General features: G+C 46.0%; 1 protein-coding gene and 1 long non-coding RNA gene across 3 annotated transcripts in view; one reads left to right on the forward strand and one right to left on the reverse strand.

The window, feature by feature from the left end:
* Nucleotides 1-7,213: 7,213 nt before the first annotated feature.
* On the reverse strand, nucleotides 7,214-11,815 carry LOC119859035. The gene is made up of 3 exons (XR_005294080.2): nucleotides 10,604-11,815; nucleotides 7,733-7,800; nucleotides 7,214-7,271 (listed from the first exon to the last, which is right to left on the reverse strand). It is a non-coding gene; the product is annotated as an uncharacterized LOC119859035 (long non-coding RNA).
* A 1,699-nt stretch (nucleotides 11,816-13,514) lies between these two features.
* TMEM135 (transmembrane protein 135) overlaps nucleotides 13,515-19,190 on the forward strand; it is a 368,196-nt gene continuing 362,520 nt past the window's right edge. The window contains exon 1 of one of the 2 annotated variants that reach the window (XM_038410624.2): nucleotides 13,515-13,886. In XM_038410624.2, the coding sequence (XP_038266552.1) occupies nucleotides 13,746-13,886 (141 nt within the window). In that variant the 5' untranslated portion in view covers nucleotides 13,515-13,745. The remainder of the gene's footprint in view (nucleotides 13,887-19,190) is intronic. The other variant, XM_038410631.2, reaches the window with a different exon arrangement.

Genomic DNA, 19,190 nt, shown 5'->3' on the forward strand with positions numbered 1-19,190 from the left:
ACAATACATGGTGATACATCCCAGAGTACATGGAACTAGAAACAGAGGAAAACTGAAGATGCATTGGGTAGACATGGTGAAGAAGGACATAGAACAAAAAGGTTTAAAGATGAACAAGGCTGTGAAGCTGGTACAAGACAGAAAGTGGTCCAAAGACTTCCTGTGTCCCCATTGTTGCTGCTGAGCTGGTGGACAGGAATCAAAGAAAGAAGTTGTAGCACTGCTGCAAAAGCAAACTGGGAAACAAATTGTGACTCAAAGATTCCTCTGCTGGTTTTCTCTCCCCTGCTTTGGGGAATATATTCTGCATCAACACTACACCTGGCACAGCATATGTCCCTTGGCATGACTATGCAGCTGTGCTGATCAGCAGGTTGTGGATGGAGCTGAAGCTCTGTTCCTTCCCACCCACATTATGGACGGTGAGGGAATGAATGTTGTGGCCCTATGAAGACTACTGTTGTTATCTGAGCTACTACCCGCCGATGCATGGGAATCTAAGGGTATTGAGGGCATGCATGACAGGTCACCATCTGGCTCTAAATGATTAACTTGATAAAACAAATACAGGAAAGGGGAGTGTGTAGGAAGGATATGGTGCCACAGATATAATTATGAGGTTATTGAGATTTGGCAGATTAGACATGCATCTTGGTGGTACACTTTTTTCCATCATAGAACAAGTTCATTTTTAGTAGGTGATGCTGTAGAAATGGGTTTTTAGGAGGGATCTGAATAAAGCAAAGGCAAAGTATCGGCAAGTTGGAGGGAGCATCAAACATGGCAGTGACACTGCCCCACCAAGCAAGTGGGTGGGGAATAGGGTGACAGATATCCCGATTTTATAGGGACAGTCCTGATTTTTGGATGTTTTTCTTATATAGGCTCTTATTCATAGATACCAAGGTCAGAAGGGACCATTCTGATCACCTAGTCCGACCTCCTGCACAACGCAGGCCACAGAATCTCACCCATCCACTCCTACTAAAACCTTACCTATGTCTTAGCTATTGAAGTCCTCAAATCGTGGTTTAAAGACTTCAAGAAGCAGATAATCCTCCCTCATGTGACCCATGCTCCATGCTACAGAGGAAGGTGAAAAACATCCAGGGCCTCTTCCAATCTGCCCTGGAGGAAAATTCCTTCCTGACCCCAAATATGGCAATCAGCTAAAGCCTGAGCATATGGGCAAGATTCACCAGCCAGATACTACAGAAAATTCTTTCCTGGGTAACTCAGATCCCACCCATCTAATATCCCATCTCAGGGGATTAGGCCTATTTACCCTAAATATTTAAAGATTAATTACCAAAATCTCATCATCCCATCTCCTCCATCAACTTATCGAGTAGAATCTTAAAGCCAGATAGATCTTTTGCCCCCACTGCTATCCTTGGAAGGCTATTCCAAAACTTCACTTCTCTGATGGTTAGAAACCTTCGTCTAATTTCAAGTCTAAACTTACTGATGGCCAGTTTATATTCATTTGTTCTTGTGTCCACATTGGTGCTGAGCTTAAATATCCCATCCCCCACCCGATTTTTCACATGTGCTGTCCGGTCACCCTAATGGGGAAGAGTGTCCAACAGAACTGAGCTAGTACAAGGGAGGAAGTAACCTGCACCCTTTTCATGGCTACAGTAAACTATTTCCTTGGAAGGAAGAGAGGGTCAAAGGAGAAGTTGTGACTCTCTGGGTCAGAATTCCTGCCCCAGGCTTCTCTTGTGATGGTACACATCATCCTGTCCTTTACTATTTATCCAGGATTGAACATAATTGTTAATTAAAGACTTTTTGGTTCAATCTAGCCAAGTGATTAAGAGAACAATACCAGTTACTGGACCAATAGCACATCATCTTAATAGGTCAGATTCAGTTGTGTGCAACTTTATTGAAGCCAATAGAATTACAGCAGGTATAAAATTGACCCAATATCATGTCTTGGTTTGTGTGGCAATATCAGTGTGGCTAGCACTATGACTCTATTTTCTGGTTATTAAATACAGTATCCCTGTAAGAAAGACTACAAATTTATTTTTGGAAAAAATCCAGGTTTCTACAAACTGCAGGATATTACTGTATGACTCAAAATGTTCACATGATATTATCCCACAGTTCACCCCATATTTATTTTGGAAAATATTACATCTGGAAAATGGGAAACATTCCAGTTAATTCCCTTACCTTTTAAATATAAGCAGATACAAGGGTATTTTGAGATCATTCCCTACTAAAAATGAACGAGTAACATGCACAATTGCAAGCAACCAAGAAAACATGCTCAAATAATGTGAACAGGTTTACACCTATAATCTAGACTGATTATAGGTGTAAACTGAAAGGTGAAGGCTGAAATTTCTTCCTTAAGAAGTCCCTATTTCCCTGGAGGACAATCTGTAAAGATACAGTTCATTTAACTTCCACTGACTTCCCAAGCATTAGAGACTATAAGGATAGGTGCAAATAGAAATGGTTTCCTTTATTATCAGCTTACAATTTGTTTCCTACATAGCTGTCACAATATTGTACCTTGGTCCTGACAAGAAACAGGTAGGTGAGGTTGACTGTCCCTAGGTATGTATATAGATAGGATGGAATTCCAGGCCTTCTCTAATGAAGGCCTGCAGCTCTCCTCTGGAATGCTCTCCCCTCATTCTCCAGATTACGTCTCTATCTTCTTTCAGGAAAAGACTAAAATATCTTTTCTTTTCTTATTAGTTTGTTGCTTACTGAAGAAGATTAGCAGCGGTGTGATTATAAGTAAGATGTGAGTTATATATTGACCTGGCTAAATAGCTGATCTCTTGAGATTGGAAGGATCCTATACTTGAGGAAATTGGTTTTCAGTAACCACTCATCATCGAGTCCAGTGTCTGGGTGGGGAAACAAAGGCTGGAACGCCTAAGGAGACCGCATTTTTTACTTCTTGTTAACCAGTGTGGTGAGACAGAAGTTTATTTTTGCTACTGACTTGGTATAATCTAATGATAGAATAACCACATGATTGGGGTGAGTCTGCCCTATTTTGCACATGGGTATACATATAAACACACACATGCATATATCAAATTACTTCAGTGGAGTAACATCAGGGATGAATTTGGCCCATAACAATGTGCTTAGCACTTATACAATCTTCATGTCAGGATCTCCAAGCATTTTAAAGATAAGGGTAAGTGGAAAGACACTGGAGTTGGGGAGAGAACAAACATAAAAGGAGAAAGAAACAGAGATGATAGCAGAAGAACTGGAGAAGAGGAAACAGAAAAAAGGGAAGATAAGATTGAGAAACCATTCTGCTAGAAACAGCATCTCTTATCAGTTAAAGGCAAGAGTAGCTACCCCCAGAAGAACCAATTCAGGCACTGAACTGAGCATGCATAATAGGGAAGAGCTGAATCACCTAATCCAAGGTAGAAAAACAAATACAGAACAGAAAAGACCCCAAATTTGAAAGTATCACAGGGGAAAAGAGGCAAGGGTGTCATATTTCTTCTTACTTAAAATACTTCCAGATTGATTCAACATTTAAAAATGTTTCCATGGAAGGAATCCCAGGCCCCATACATTTGGAATTCAAAACCTCTAGCTAGGTTCAGTTCTTCTTTTGGATTATCTCATTCCTCTCTTTCCTCATTTTATTTTTATCCAATTAGCTAGCAGCTTCAGCTCCATACACTGAGGAGGTATGTAGAATCCCTCACACCACCAGCCCAACTGTTATAACCTTAACTTCCCCTACACGGCCACCTGCCTTGTCAGGGAAAGAAAACGAATAGAGTCTCTTCAAACTGCTAGCCCAGCTGAAAGACAGCTGTGCAACACAACTGTAGTTTGTTTAGTCTTTGTCATACTAACTGTATATTTAAGACAATATGATATAAACCCAATGTACGCCACAATTTTGTAGCTGATCAATTTGCCACAGAACCCATCCTTAGTCTCAGAACTCAACCATTTCACTAACAAAACCACCCAAAATCTGAAGTTCCGAGCTCTTTTGTTTGTGAATGTGAATAGAGCACAAATCAATGCAGGGCTGTCTTCCTGGGGGGCTTGTCTACACAGGAAAAGTTTACCACTTATACCATTATAGTTAAACCAGTATAGACCATTGTACAAACGGTCTTATTCCAGTATAAGAGTGGCTTTTTTTCAGTTTAGTTTAACTCCCCTCTCTCCCCCAAGTGACATAAGATAAACTGAAAAAGGTCTTCTTATACTTGAACGAGAGTGTCCATAAAGGGGGTTTCAGAGTAGCAGCCGTGTTAGTCTGTCTTCGCAAAAAGAAAAGGAGTACTTGTGGCACCTTAGAGACTAACAAATTTGTATCAGTATACTGGTTAAAATGGACACGTTAGGCCATATCTACACTAGGGTCTTTTTAGGAATACTAGTGTACTATTTTCGCAAAGTGCTCTGAGTGTGGATACAAACACAGCTCAAAGCTGTGGTTTGTACTGGTATAGTAAATCGACCCCCACGAGTGAAACAAACTGTATCAGTGTCACCGCGCCTCAGTGGGTCACAGCTGAGAATGCCAGATTCAGGACAAACTGCTGAAAAATAAGGCAGACTCATCGCAATCATGTGGTTATTCTATCATTAGATTATACCAGGCCAGTAGCAAAAATAAACTTCTGTCTTACCACACTGGTTAACAAGAAGTAAAAAATGCAGTCTCCTTAGGCAGTTCAGCCTTTGTCTCCCCACCCAGACACTGGACTCTATGATGAGTGGTTACTCAAAACCAATTTAATCACATATCTCAAGAGATTCCAATCTCAAGAGATCAGCCACTTAGCCAGATCAATATATAACTCAGATCTTACCCAATAATCACACTGCTGCCAATCCTTTAGTAACTAAAATCTAAAGGTTTACTAATAAAAGAAGAGAGTTAATAGATCATATACATACAATAATTGCAATGTCCTTATATTAGGTTTATAGCAGTGATGTTATAGACTACTGGCTTGTAAAGTCTCTCTGGTAACTTCCAAAAGACTGGAAGGTCCTCAGTCCATAGTGCAGTATGCTCCTTTTAGCTGTAAATCCCCAGACCAGAAAATCAGGGCAGGAGAGAGGCAAGATGGAGTCATGTGCCTGGAAATTCACTCTTTCAAACAAGCTCACAGCCCAATTTGTGGAAAGTTAGTGGCACAAGATGGAGTCCAGGGTCACACAAGCATATCACATGTCTGTAACGGCTTGATGACTCACAGGAGAAGCCATTACCCATATCCATGCTGAGGCGTCCACAGGAAGTGCTATCTGGGTGGAATGAGTTTCTTCCATGGCCCACTGTTAGAGTGAAGTGTCCTTAATGGGATATCCAGCTTGAATGGGCTGGCTAGACTGGATGTAAATAACTTCAGATACAGTGAGTATACATGGATTTAAACAGGATGATCCTATTTACCCATCATAACTTTTCCATTGACACCTTACATGACACACTTTGTACAAAATACGTTGCAATTGTCAACTGTGGCAAAACCAAGGATATACATGGTAATATTTCAATCATATAGCATCACAACCAGTAAAAGTGCTGCTTTGCTGGTATAATTGCATCAACACTAGGGACTACTTCTGGCACAGCTATGTCAGTCACAGATCACACCTCTTCACACCCTTAACTGACAAAGCCTTGCTGGCAGAAATCTGTAGTGTATCGGTAGTCTACACTACAATGGCTTTTCTAGTAGAGCTATACTGGTACAGCACTGCCAGCAAACTCCCCCACGGAGAAACAGCTTATATTTGCTGGTCTAGTTAAACCACATCCCCAAATGACATAAATTATACTGACAAAAGGACACTTTTGCTGGTATAAGTTGCCTTTACATCGGGAGGTTTGCTGGCAGAACTATGCTGGTTTGGGGCGTGTGTGTGATGTTTTTCACATGTCCAACCACAACTGTGAGTGTAGATCTGGCCTTAGCTTATACCAGTGTAAACTTCCCATGTAGACAAGCCCTTGAGTCTGCAAACAGCCATTGTCAATAGCTCTGAGTAGCATGAACTGCCCCAGCCACCTCTATATGAAAGTTGGATATGTAAATTTCAGTATCAACACTGGTTTCAGAGTGGTAGCCATGTTAATCTGTATCAGCAGAAAGAATGAGGAGTACCTGTGGCACCTTAGAGACTAAGAAATTTATTTGAGCATAAGCTTTTGTGGGCTAAAAATACAGTAGGAATATATATACACACACACATACACACACACAGAGAACATGAAAAAATGGGGTTGCCATAACAACTCTTAACGAGACCAATCGATGAAGGTGAGCTATTATCAGCAGGGGAAAAAACAAAACAAAACTTTTTGTAGTGATAATCAGGATGGCACATTTCAAACAGTTGAGCAGAAGTTGTGAGTAACAGTAGGGGGAAAATTAGCATGGGGAAATAGTTTTTAGTTAGTGTAATGACTCATCCACTCCCAGTCTTTATTCAAGCCTAATTTAATGGTGTCCAGTTTGCAGATTAATTCCAGTTCTGCTGTTTCTCATTGGAGTCTGTTTTTGTAGTTTTTCTGTTGAATAATTGTGACTTTTAAGTCTGTAATTGAGTGTCCAGGGAGGTTGAAATGTTCTCTGACTGGTTTTTGAATGTTACAATTCTTGACGTCTGATTTGTGTCTATTTATTCTTTTGCGTAGACTCTGTCCGGTTTGGCCAATGTACATGACAGAGGGGCATTGCTGGCACATATCACATTAGTAGATGTGCAGGTGAATGGGCCTCTGATAGCGTGGCTGATGTGAGTAGGTCCAATGATGGTGTCCCTTGAATAGATATGTGGACAGAGTTGGCAATGGGCTTTGTTGCAAGTATAGGTTCCTGGGTTAGTGTTTTTGCTGTGTGGTGTGTGGTTGCTGGTGAATATTTGCTTCAGGTTGGGGGGCTGCCTGTAAGCGAGGACTGGCCTGTCTCCCAAGATCTGTGAGAGTGAGGGATCGTCTTTCAGGATAGGTTGTAGATCTTTGATGATGCGTTGGAGAGGTTTTAGTTGGGGGCTGAAAGTGATGGCTAGTGGCGTTCTCTTACTTTCTTTGTTGGGCCTGTCCTGTAGTAGATGACTTCTGGGTACTCTTCTGGCTCTGTCAATCTGTTTCTTGACTTCAGCAGGTGGGTATTGTAAGAACACTTGATAGAGATCTTGTAGGTGTTTGTCTCTGTCGGAGGGGTTGGAGCAAATCTGGTTGTACCCGTAGAGCTTGGCTGTAGACAATGGATCGTGTGGTGTGGTCTGAATGAAAGCTGGAGGGATGTAGGTAAGTATAGCTGTCAGTAGGTTTCCGGTATAGGGTGGTGTTTATGTGACCACAGCTTATTTCACTGCTGAGCATTTCAACATCCAACTTATTCCACAAACCCAAAATGCCTCCTACACCTTCCTGATACCAAAAGCCTTGGTCCTTCCCTATCCCTGCACCAAAACATTCTTCCATCTATAATGTGGTTGTGTTTTCAGTACAGCCTGCAGTTCATTGAGAATGAAAAATTATGGGGAAGGGTAAAACAAACCATTATCATCAAATTAAATAGGATACTGTAATTCTCAAACTTTTCTGGCATGACCCACATCTGCCTTGCAGACCACTTCCCTTCCCATTCATGATGGTGTGATGCAACTCCTCTCCCAGTTGTGATTACATGCACTCTTTTGGTGCTCTCTGAATATTAAAATAATAGGCAGAAAGGAAGATGGTAGGACCTACTGAGTCATAGGCTCCTCTTGATGGTAGGACCTACCAAGTCATAGGCTCTTGCACCAATGGGAAACTTGCTGGAAGAGAGAGGGAGAGGTTAGTGCCAGATAAATGGATAATTTGCAGGAATTAGTTGGGACTGTACAAATTGCTTGCAACCTGCTGAATTAGATTCCACGGGTCTCCCTAAGAAGGGCCTGGAAGTTGACTACAGGATAAAGGAGTTCTTTTCTCTCTCTGGAACTGTCCCAACTCCATACTTTGATGGGGGTATTGAACTTTTACTGATCTCTGGGGTTATTATTTTATGGAAAGGGAGGTTTTCTTCCTATCTCACCCTGGGGCCTATTTTCTGTCCAGCTCCTGCGGTGGCCTTCTGCAGACTTGACTTTTGCACCAGGGGGCAAAGTGAAGAATGCTGTTACCCACACACTGCTGCATGGGTGGGACTTGAAGGCCAGATATAAAGGAGCTGCAATAGTTATGAGTCGATGAAGGCTTGGACAGGGAGGTGAATGAAATCATAGCAGGATAGGACATGGGGAAAATAGCATAAAAGGTGACAGGCAATTTTGCAGAGGGAAGATATGAAGGAGGACAGAGTTCAGGATCATGGATGAGCTGAGGAAATCAGGGTAGCTGATTTAAAGAGGGATTTGGGGATGGAGCTCTTTAAGAATACGCCTCTTATCTAAGAGAAGCATTTATATCCTTCAAATGCTACCAAGTTTAAACTTAGTTCAGAGGGATGGACAGGAGTCATTAATATAATGTATGTGAGCTATGAACCTTGTATGCAGAGGAGACTTAGGCACAGTCCACAGAAGTCTGAAAGAGCTGCTGGAGCCAAGGTCGGGATCAGCCAAAGAATTTGTTCCGATGATGTAATGCTTCTTAATGTTTCATTGGCTGAGTATTGACATTTGATACCTTGCTGGTGAGTCTCTGGAGGTAGGCAGTTCTCTGGCTTGTTAGGGTCTTATTACACTGACTTATTCTCTAACTTGCCTCTGGATTCTTAATTACTCCAAAGTCAGGATTTGGCAGATAAAACTCTAAACTTGAAAGGTACCGCTTTTATCATGACTAATAATATCTTAAAAAAAAAGAAATAAAGAAAAAAGAGGGCAAGGTATATGGAAAGTGCAAAACATTTTTGTTAAACAGAATGTCCAACAAAATTTTTGTTAAACAGAATGTCCTTCGGCTGACATCTCAGAGAAAATTTAGATCTCCAAAGGTGGAGAGCCTAATTAGTTGATAAAGAAAAGGAGGACTTGTGGCACCTTAGAGACTAACAAATTTATTTGAGCATAAGCTTTCGTGAGCTACAGCATCCGATGAAGTGAGCTGTAGCTCACGAAAGCTTATGCTCAAATAAATTTGTTAGTCTCTAAGGTGCCACAAGTCCTCTTTTTTTTTTTTTTTTGCAGATCTAACATGGCTGCTACTCTGAAACCTGTAATTAGCTGATGTTTGCACAGCACTTTGGTAATGTGCAGCCCTGTTAGTGCTAAGTGTTTTTATGATTTGATCTCCTACTCTATTAATTAAAAAACATTTATAATGGAGGGATATTGCTAGTGGCAAGGTCCAGAGAGAAAGAGACTCCATTTGATCACAAACAGCCCTGTTACAAATTCAGGAGATAGGCTGAAAGGGAGATTCATGTTACCACACCTGCTGCAGGACAGAAGCTAGCTCTCAGCCTTATTACAGGAAGGGGGGATACCAAAACAAGCAATTAAACAAAGTAGTATAATTGGTTAGGATCAGAAAACAATTAAATACCAAGAGTACAGAACTGGAACCATACATCCCACTGGAAAATCTGGAGTACTCTTCATCAATAATAATGGAGAGGAAGTGATAGGGACTATAAAATGGGAGCAGAAGACTGCCTCCAGGACTTAACATGGACTGCAAATAGTGGGGTAGAGCAAAATGCTATGTTTAAGGTGGAAAATATAGGTCAATGGGCATCGCCAGTCACTTTGCTTCTAGACGGGCACTGCTCCACATGACAGATTTGGGCAGCAATACCATTGTGCCTGAAGTCTAGAAAACTGGCTCCTCTGACCTCAGCAGAGAGCTTCCATCACTTTACATACCGTGTAGCATTTCTTAAAGGGGAGATCCCCTTGTGCATACCACCCAACCCAGACCTTCCTTATGGAAGCTGTAATGCATCCTTCTGGCTGGATGGTGGCCCCTGGAACTGGAACAGCCCTGCTGTTTACTCTGTTTATTAAGCTCTTTTGGCTTGTAGTAGTGGCTTATGCTTTAGTTGCTGAAAGTTAGTTTCTATCCCTGATGATGATCATGTGTTTGTGCGTGTATGGCCTTGTTTCATTGAAAAATGGTACTCTAGATTGGATTTGAGTTCCTGTGGGCCTTAAACACCTGACACTAGATAATCTAACATTGTCAGCCATGCAATCTGCTCATTTAGTGCATTTGGTTGTGTCTTCTTCTAGTGGGTAGTTGTGACAAGGTTAAGAGTCTGTTACTTATTGACAGTTAATGGAATTTTGGTTTTAGTTCTAGGTACATTAGCTTCTAGTGAAGGTCAGTTTCTACCCTTGGTAATGGCTATATCTGACATAGGTGATGAGACTGTTAAAGAGAGTAGATGAAAATAAACTCCCTGCAGTGTAAAAGTCTGTAGTGTAGACAAAACCTTACATCAGGATCACTACCCTTGAGTGACACAGTTAGCGTATGTCTACCTTAGCACTTTTGTCAGTATAACTTATGTCACTCAGAGGTGTGGAAAAACCCCCGCCCCTCTAAGTGACATAGGTTACACCAACAAAAGCACCAACATGGACAGTGCTATATTGCCGCTTGTAAGCTCGCTAGCGGAGACGTGCCTCATACCGACTTAACCCCCAGTATGGACAGCGTTATGTTGATGGGTCTGCTTCTTCTGTCGGCATAGCTACCATCTTCTGCGGAGGTGGATTAACTACACCGATGGGAGCTCTCTCGTTGTTGGCATAGCAGCATCTTCTCTAAAGTGCATTTTAAGTGCAGACCTACCCACAAACAGCGGGAAGAAAGTCAGCATCATACAAGTATTAAAAAAGGCCTTCGTGCTGATCCTGGGAATTACAGAATCAGGTAAATCAGCTGAAAGGATAACTAAAGACAGAGTTATAAAACAACCAATTGAGGATAGCACGACAGATAAACCACCCCGGTTTTGTAAACAAACAAACATCCCTTGGTAACCAAAGTTATTCTTCATGTATTGCATTAAAATTACACTATCAAACAACGTAATTCTCTGCCCCCCTCTCCCAATCACACACAGCTAAATCTACCTTTCTCCCCAAGAAATTACAGCTATTTCAGGGGTTCTCAAACTGTTATTACATGGGGGGGTGTCACAAGCTGTCAGCCTTCACCCCAAACCCCACTTTGCATCCAGCATTTATAGTGGTGTTAAATATAAAAAAAAGTGTTTTTAATTTATAAAGGAGGTCGCACTCAGAGGCTTGCTATGTGAAAGGGGTCACAAGTACAAAAGTTTGAGAACTACTGAGCTATTTCATTTGCATGACAAGCTGTTCTATTGTAAAGGGAGAAGATGATGTCATGTCTCTATTATATGTTGATACAACACATCAGACATTGATAAGTCCGGAAAGTCACAGTGAGTTGAGTTAATCCCCCATCCATTTGCTATTAGTGTATGCTTGTCCTTCATTCACAGAGCACCAGTTATTTTATTTTCAAAGTACATCTGTATTCACCCATGTAGTGCTCCAGGTGCCTATCCCATTCATTAAAAATTACAACAAACATAGACAAAGGACTGCCCATAAATATATCCACTTCACCCCAGATGCTTAACCAGGAAGGGAAAAGGGAGGTGGGTAGAAAGCTAACAAATCAGGGCTCTGGCAGTCAGGGTGGGGTAATGGTCCAGCTTGAGTTCCAAAACCGAGGGTGGCACAGACCTCCCCAAGTCCTCATTGAGCCCTCTCCACCCCACATGCACAGAACATTCCCCTTTCTCTGCCCTATGCCGGGAGCTCCCCATCCAGCCTTTTCCTCCCACACCCCCCCACCATGCACGGAGCTCCCCATCCAGCCTTTTCCACCCACCCCCCCCCGCCATGCACGGAGCTCCCCATCCAGCCTTTTCCACCCCCCCCGCCATGCACGGAGCTCCCCATCCAGCCTTTTCCACCTCCCCCCGCCATGCACGGAGCTCCCCATCCAGCCTTTTCCACCCACCCCGCCATGCACGGAGCTCCCCATCCAGCCTTTTCCACCCACCCACCCCCCCCCGCCATGCACGGAGCTCCCCATCCAGCCTTTTCCACCCCCCCCCCGCCATGCACAGAGCTCCCCATCCAGCCTTTTCCACCCACACCCCCCGCCATGCACGGAGCTCCCCATCCAGCCTTTTCCTCCCACACCCCCCCACCATGCATGGAGCTCCCCATCAGCCTTTTCCACCCCCCCCGCCATGCACAGAGCTCCCCATCCAGCCTTTTCCACCCACCCCCTCCCCGCCATACACGGAGCTCCCCATCCAGCCTTTTCCACCCACCCCCCCCCGCCATGCACGGAGCTCCCCATCCAGCCTTTTCCTCCCACACCCCCCCGCCATGCACGGAGCTCCCCATCCAGCCTTTTCCACCCACCCACCCCCCCGCCATGCACGGAGCTCCCCATCCAGCCTTTTCCACCCACCCACCCCCCCGCCATGCACGGAGCTCCCCATCCAGCCTTTTCCACCCACCCCACCCCCCCGCCATGCACGGAGCTCCCCATCCAGCCTTTTCCACCCACCCCCCCCCCCCGCCATGCACGGAGCTCCCCATCCAGCCTTTTCCACCCACCCCACCCCCCCGCCATGCACGGAGCTCCCCATCCAGCCTTTTCCACCCCCCCCCCCCGCCATGCACGGAGCTCCCCATCCAGCCTTTTCCACCCACCCCCCCCCGCCATGCACGGAGCTCCCCATCCAGCCTTTTCCACCCACCCCACCCCCCCGCCATGCACGGAGCTCCCCATCCAGCCTTTTCCACCCACCCCACCCCCCCGCCATGCACGGAGCTCCCCATCCAGCCTTTTCCACCCCTCCCCCCGCCATGCACGGAGCTCCCCATCCAGCCTTTTCCACCCACCCCCCCCCCCGCCATGCACGGAGCTCCCCATCCAGCCTTTTCCACCCACCCCCCCCGCCATGCACGGAGCTCCCCATCCAGCCTTTTCCACCCACCCCCCCCGCCATGCACGGAGCTCCCCATCCAGCCTTTTCCTCCCACACCCCCCCGCCATGCACGGAGCTCCCCATCCAGCCTTTTCCTCCCACACCCCCCCGCCATGCACGGAGCTCCCCATCCAGCCTTTTCCACCCCCCCCCCCGCCATGCACGGAGCTCCCCATCCAGCCTTTTCCTCCCACACCCCCCCGCCATGCACGGAGCTCCCCATCCAGCCTTTTCCTCCCACACCCCCCCGCCATGCACGGAGCTCCCCATCCAGCCTTTTCCTCCCACACCCCCCCGCCATGCACGGAGCTCCCCATCCAGCCTTTTCCTCCCACACCCCCCCGCCATGCACGGAGCTCCCCATCCAGCCTTTTCCTCCCACACCCCCCCGCCATGCACGGAGCTCCCCATCCAGCCTTTTCCTCCCACACCCCCCCGCCATGCACGGAGCTCCCCATCCAGCTCGCATTGAGAGATCAGGCCCCGCTGCACCCCACGGGGCTGCACCCCGCCCCCATACGGAGTTCGCTCTCCGGTCCCGCTGGCTCCTCCTCCCGCCGGGTCGCTCGGGGTGGCCGCGGGCCTCGCGGACCACAAGCGCTGAGAGTCGCCCTCTGCTCGTCCCGCCCGCTCCCTGGGCGCGGGACGCGCTGATTGGCTGCAGGGCTCACGCGGGCCGCGCTGGGGGCGGGTTTGGCCGCGAGTAACCCCGGCCGCGGCTCGCGCGACCTTTCTCCGGCGTTAGTGGCGCCGCGGCGCCCCCTTCCCGGCGGCTGCAGGGAGAGCGGCAAGATGGCGGCGCTGAGCAAGTCCATCCCCCACAACTGCTACGAGATCGGGCACACCTGGCACCCGCACTGCGGCCAGGCCTTCGTGCACATCACCCACGGGGCGCTGGCCGAGTCCCTGCGCATCTACGGCACCCTCTACCTGGTGAGCCCGGACCCGGGCGCAGGGGGAGGGGCATGGGGGCGGGGCAGGGAGAGGGACGTGGCGGCGGCGGCGGCGGCGGCGGCGGGAGGAGCAGATGGGCATGGGGGGCAGGATGGGCAGGGGCTGCGGGGGGAGCAGATGGGCATGGGGGGCAGGATGGGCAGGGGCTGCGGGGGGAGCAGATGGGCATGGGGGGCAGGGGCTGCGGGGGGAGCAGATGGGCATGGGGGGCAGGGGCTGCGGGGGGAGCAGATGGGCATGGGGGGCAGGGGCTGCGGGGGGAGCAGATGGGCATGGGGGGCAGGATGGGCAGGGGCTGCGGGGGGAGCAGATGGGCATGGGGGCAGGGGCTGCGGGGGGAGCAGATGGGCATGGGGGGCAGGATGGGCAGGGACTGTGGGGGGAGCAGATGGGCAGGGGCAGGGGCTGCGGGGGGAGAAGATGGGCAGGGGGGCAGGGGGAGAAGATGGGCATGGGGGGCGGGATGGGCAGGGACAGGGGCTGCGGGAGGAGAAGATGGGCAGGGGGGGAGGATCCTAGGCTTGTGTGTGGTGGGGAGGATGGGCAGGGGTTGTGGGAGGAGGGTGGGCAGGCCCAGGGCAGGGATTGGGGAGATGACACTGAGTAGGGTGGAGAGGATCAGGATGGGGGGGGGGGGGGAGAAGAGAAAGAAACAAAGCACTCTGTGTTTGGTGAGCCCTGACTGGGACAGGGGACATGGCAGGAGGGCCAATGGGACAGGAGGAGGAGGAGGTCACCAGGGTGATGAGTTTTGTTGGAGGAGAAGGGAGGAAGAAAGCCCTTGACCTTCAGGACAGTGAGGGGAACAAGGATGCACTGGGGATGACAGCATCCTTTATCTGGTGAGAGGATCAGGAGGAGATCCTACAGGGAGCAGGTAGAGAACAATGTGGTACCAGGGTGTCATCCCTGCCTTGTGAGGGGATACCTACCTGGGTGAGGCAGGGGTGTTGGGGATGGGGGGACTTTGGAGAAATTTGGCACCATTCCCAGTGCCTGAGGTACTCCTTCCCCAAAGACAGGTTTCATAGTAGCAGCCGTGTTAGTCTGTATTCGCAAAAAGAAAAGGAGTACTTGTGGCACCTTGGAGACTAACAAATTTATTTGAGCATAAGCTTTCATGTTATGCTCAAATAAATTCGTTAGTCTCTAAGGTGCCACAAGTACTCCCTTTCTTCCCCAAAGAGGAAACTATGTGTGTAGGGATCTTTTTAGGTAGGGAGGCTTCTGGGATAAATTCCTATGCAAGATTAAGGTATGTTACTCCTTAATTTTGGAATGTATTTGGGATGAGCATCCTGCCTCTCTTTCTCCTCACTGTACATCTTTGGGGCATCTGGGATATGTCCTCCCTGCTTAACTGTAGATATTCTCTCCCACCTTTCTTCCACTTTGGGAAGTATCAGCTGTTCCTTTCTAAGTACATTTTTTTTTCTCAGGCAGTTATGTGCTTGCCTCTTGCTTACCTCTCCTCTGCTTCCATCAAAAGTTTGTATTCTTCATTTTAAATATACTTATCCTACCTTTAACTATGTAATTTACAGGCCTCTGTATCCTGGGGAACATGTGCAGAAAACTTTGTTTATCTCTCTCTCTCTCTATATATATGAGAGAGTTATGGAAGATGTGTCTTCACTTTCCCAGCAATAGCTTGTGAGGCCAGATGAGATATTTTCCTAATTTGACTAGGTGAATAGTGATATTTCATTTGGGAAGAGAGAGATTGAAATTTACAAGATTTTATGCTGTTTCAAATGGTGACAGGTTAAAAGAGAAAATTTAGGGTGTTGATCATTCTATCAATAACAGATGTGTAGCTCCCATTGGAATCAGTGGAAACTTCATTTGTAAAATTAAGAGGACAGTCAGGCTGACAATATGTTAAGCATGTATTGTCAAAGGAGCCTAAGTAGATTAAGCACCCATTTAATGGCCATTGGGCACCTAACCCACTTAGGTTCCTTTGAAAATACCAGTTTAAAGATTGGATTAAAACACTCCATGCAATCCTTCCTTACAAGAGAGGGAAACTTGAAGATATTAAAGTGAATCCAAAATGAGTAGGACTTATGGCACGTCTGAACCCTGAATTGTAACAGCACTCTCAGTCACTGAATGGTTTCAAGAAAAGGAGTACTTGTGGCACCTTAGAGACTAACGAATTTATTTGAGCATAAGCTTTCGTGAGCTATAGCTCATTTCATTGGATGCATCCTTGAAGGAAGGGGGGAGCTTATACTCAAATAAATTTGTTAGTCTCTAAGGTGCCACAAGTACTCCTTTTCTTTTTGCGAATACGGACTAACACGGCTGCTACTCTGAAACCTGTCATTATGAACGGTTTCACTGAATGAAAATCATGACAGGCTTGCTTCTGAGTTAAAATGTGTTGTTCCATACAGAGAAATTCACACACCAATCTTTGCATAACCTTGTTATTTTTGTTTACCATTCTTAACTTTACCCATGTGAGTGATCTCGTTAGCTTTAGTGGGACGTACCACTTGTGAGTAAAGCAAAGCGCAAGTGTAAGTTGTATGCACGATCTGGATCTTTGTTTGAACAACTCACAGCAATGAGTAAAAAAATCCAAATTGTGTGAAGAAAAATCAAATTCTGCGTTTTTTATTCCAACTTTAAGTTCCTCCTGTTGTTCTGTGTGCTTTGCAGCTTCTGTTTCATCTTCTTAATTTTATCAGTGGGTGGTCATGTAGTTTCCAGTACTACTTTAGGCCCTGTCCTCTTCACAGCAGTAGAAGTTTACGTGTCTGGCCTTGTTCTCTGCCAAGCATGTAATTGTCTCTGTCTGTCTGCTTCTCTGGTGCCACAAGTTAATAAGTTAGGTAAGTAGAGATAACTAACATTTCATCTTCCAAAAGTTTGTGTGGGAGTAAATTAGAGTGAACAGACAAGGAGTGACTGACTGGCCGGAAGATAATGGTACGGAAATGAACACATCCTGATATTTTTTACACACCTATGTATGTGCTTAAATGTGCTTCAGGTAAAAATTAAGCCTGCAAGCTTAGTGTTCCAGCTGTCTTTAGCTTTGCTTTAGTTAATTTTGGAAAACCTTTGCCTTTGACCTAAGGTAAATTGACAGCATCCTTTAAGGAGTATATTTGACAGTCATATAACTGATTTTAGGTATACTAAGTAAAGCTGTCAATATTCATGTAACTATCTTGTTATGATGAGCCTTGTTGCTATCTGTTCTTTTATTACTGTAGTGCCTAGGAGCATTAATTGTGGAGCAGCACCCTGTTGCATGAAGCATTGGACAAACAGAAACCAAAAAGAGGCTGGATAAACATTAAATATTAAAAGTAACTGCCCCTAAACTGCAATTGTCAAAATAAATAGTACTTTTCATTCTAGTGTCCTTACTTTGTTGTCTGTTCACTTGGTAATTCTCAGTGGGTCTTCCCGACACACACATTTAGAAGCTCATGTGGACACAAATAGCTTCTGAGGTGCTTAGCCAATCCATGCTATGACTCCTCTGGCCTGCCATTGTTCCCTGCGTTATTTACCCAGTTTACATCCAGAATACAAAGTGTCTGCTCTATATTGGTAGGAAGGGTTTTTAAATGTTCAGTTACTCATCATTGAGGGACCTCATTTCTGTAATTATGGTGTTGATTTTGGATCTGAATAGTTGTATTCCTCTTGTCCCCCTCATTCTCTGTGGCATCTTCCCCAACACTTCTCCCTGTTCTCAATCCTGTGGATCTGGCCACGCTACAAAGATGTTTGAAAATAGACTGCTTTTATACTGCATGTCCAGACCTCTATCATACATAAAGAGATCAATTTACATCTACAGCGTGCTTTTGCTCAGCTCTGAGCACCCATTAAATTTACATGACTGTCTTTGAAAATGCCACCAAACATTGGCTCCCATGCAGCTTGTGCATAGAAAAATGCCAAATTATAAAATGTCTGGCGTGTCCAACTACCACTTGAAGCCCTAGATCAGTGGTCACCAATTGGTCGATCATGATCTCTGGCGGCACAGCAGAGCTGCTGCTAAGACAGGCTCCCTGCCTGCCCTGGCCCCATGCTGCTTCTGGAAGTGGGCAAGGGGGCAGGGGTCTCCCTCTGCACTCTGCTCCTGCCTGTAAGCACTGTCCCCGCAGATACCATTGTCCGGGAAGGGTAGCTATGCCCAATGGGAGCTGCAGGGGCAGTGCTTGCAGAGAGGGGCAGCACGCGGAGCCACGTGCTGCTGCCCCTCCCCCCAGTGTAAATAAGGCCCAGTAAATAAATAAGATTTATTAATTAAAAATGGAAAGAAAACAGAACAGAATTTGAAAGTGTTTTTTTGAATTTTGAGTCATTAATGGTTGGCCTGCTTCCTAAGAATGCAAACAGACTGACGGGGAAAAATTATTTTTTTAGACTCCTTCATTTAAAAAATTTAAAGCTGGAAAGGAGGACCTTAGGTAGCTGAAGTATCAGGTTTTAAACATGTAGGCCTCTGGAGTTAGGGATTCAAATAATAGGAAGGTCTGTTTTAACCTTTCATTTTTTAATGTGGATAAAATGAACTTTTGTCCACTTACTATATTTGGGTCTCCTGAATGACAAAAATTAAATAAAAAATCCTGATTGCTCTATGTGAACATCTGAAATTTTTGTGGTACATTTCTTCTAAAGCAGCAGTGTTAGCTAGTGTCAAGATTAAAATTTTCATTTACATAATTGATTATGGTAGACAGAATATAATCTTGCAATTTAATTTGGCTAAAGTATTCTTCACTTCCTCTTCTAAACTTTTGGTAAACTCCTTCTGTGTTTCATCCCAGAAGTGTCTGAATTACTGCGGTGGTAGAAATAATTGTTCTGCCTGGTGTGTGTAGATAAATATACATTGTGACAAAGTTCCTGCTCTACCTTGGTGGGTCTTGCGCTTATTGGCGGATTTGCTCACCTTGGAGCTTCACGGCAGCCCTCAGTTTGGCCGTTTTTCTGAATTCACAGTCCAGGTCAACTCCTCCTGTGTCTGACCAGGAGTTGGGAGGATTTGGGGGGAACCCGGGCCCGCCCTCTACCTGGAATCCGGGTTCCAGCCCAGGGCTCTGTGGAATGCAGCTGTCTAGAGTGCCTCCTGGAACAGCTGTGTGACAGCTACAATTCCCTGTGCTACTTCCCCATGGCCTCCTCCCAACACCTTCTTTATCCTCACCATAGGACCTTTCTCCCGGTGTCTGATAATGCTTGTACACCTCAGTCCTCCAACAGTCCGCATTCTCACTCTCAGCTCCTAGTGCCTCTTGCTCC

The sequence above is a fragment of the Dermochelys coriacea genome, chromosome 1 (genome assembly GCF_009764565.3).
Source record: "Dermochelys coriacea isolate rDerCor1 chromosome 1, rDerCor1.pri.v4, whole genome shotgun sequence".
NCBI lineage: Eukaryota > Metazoa > Chordata > Testudines > Dermochelyidae > Dermochelys > Dermochelys coriacea.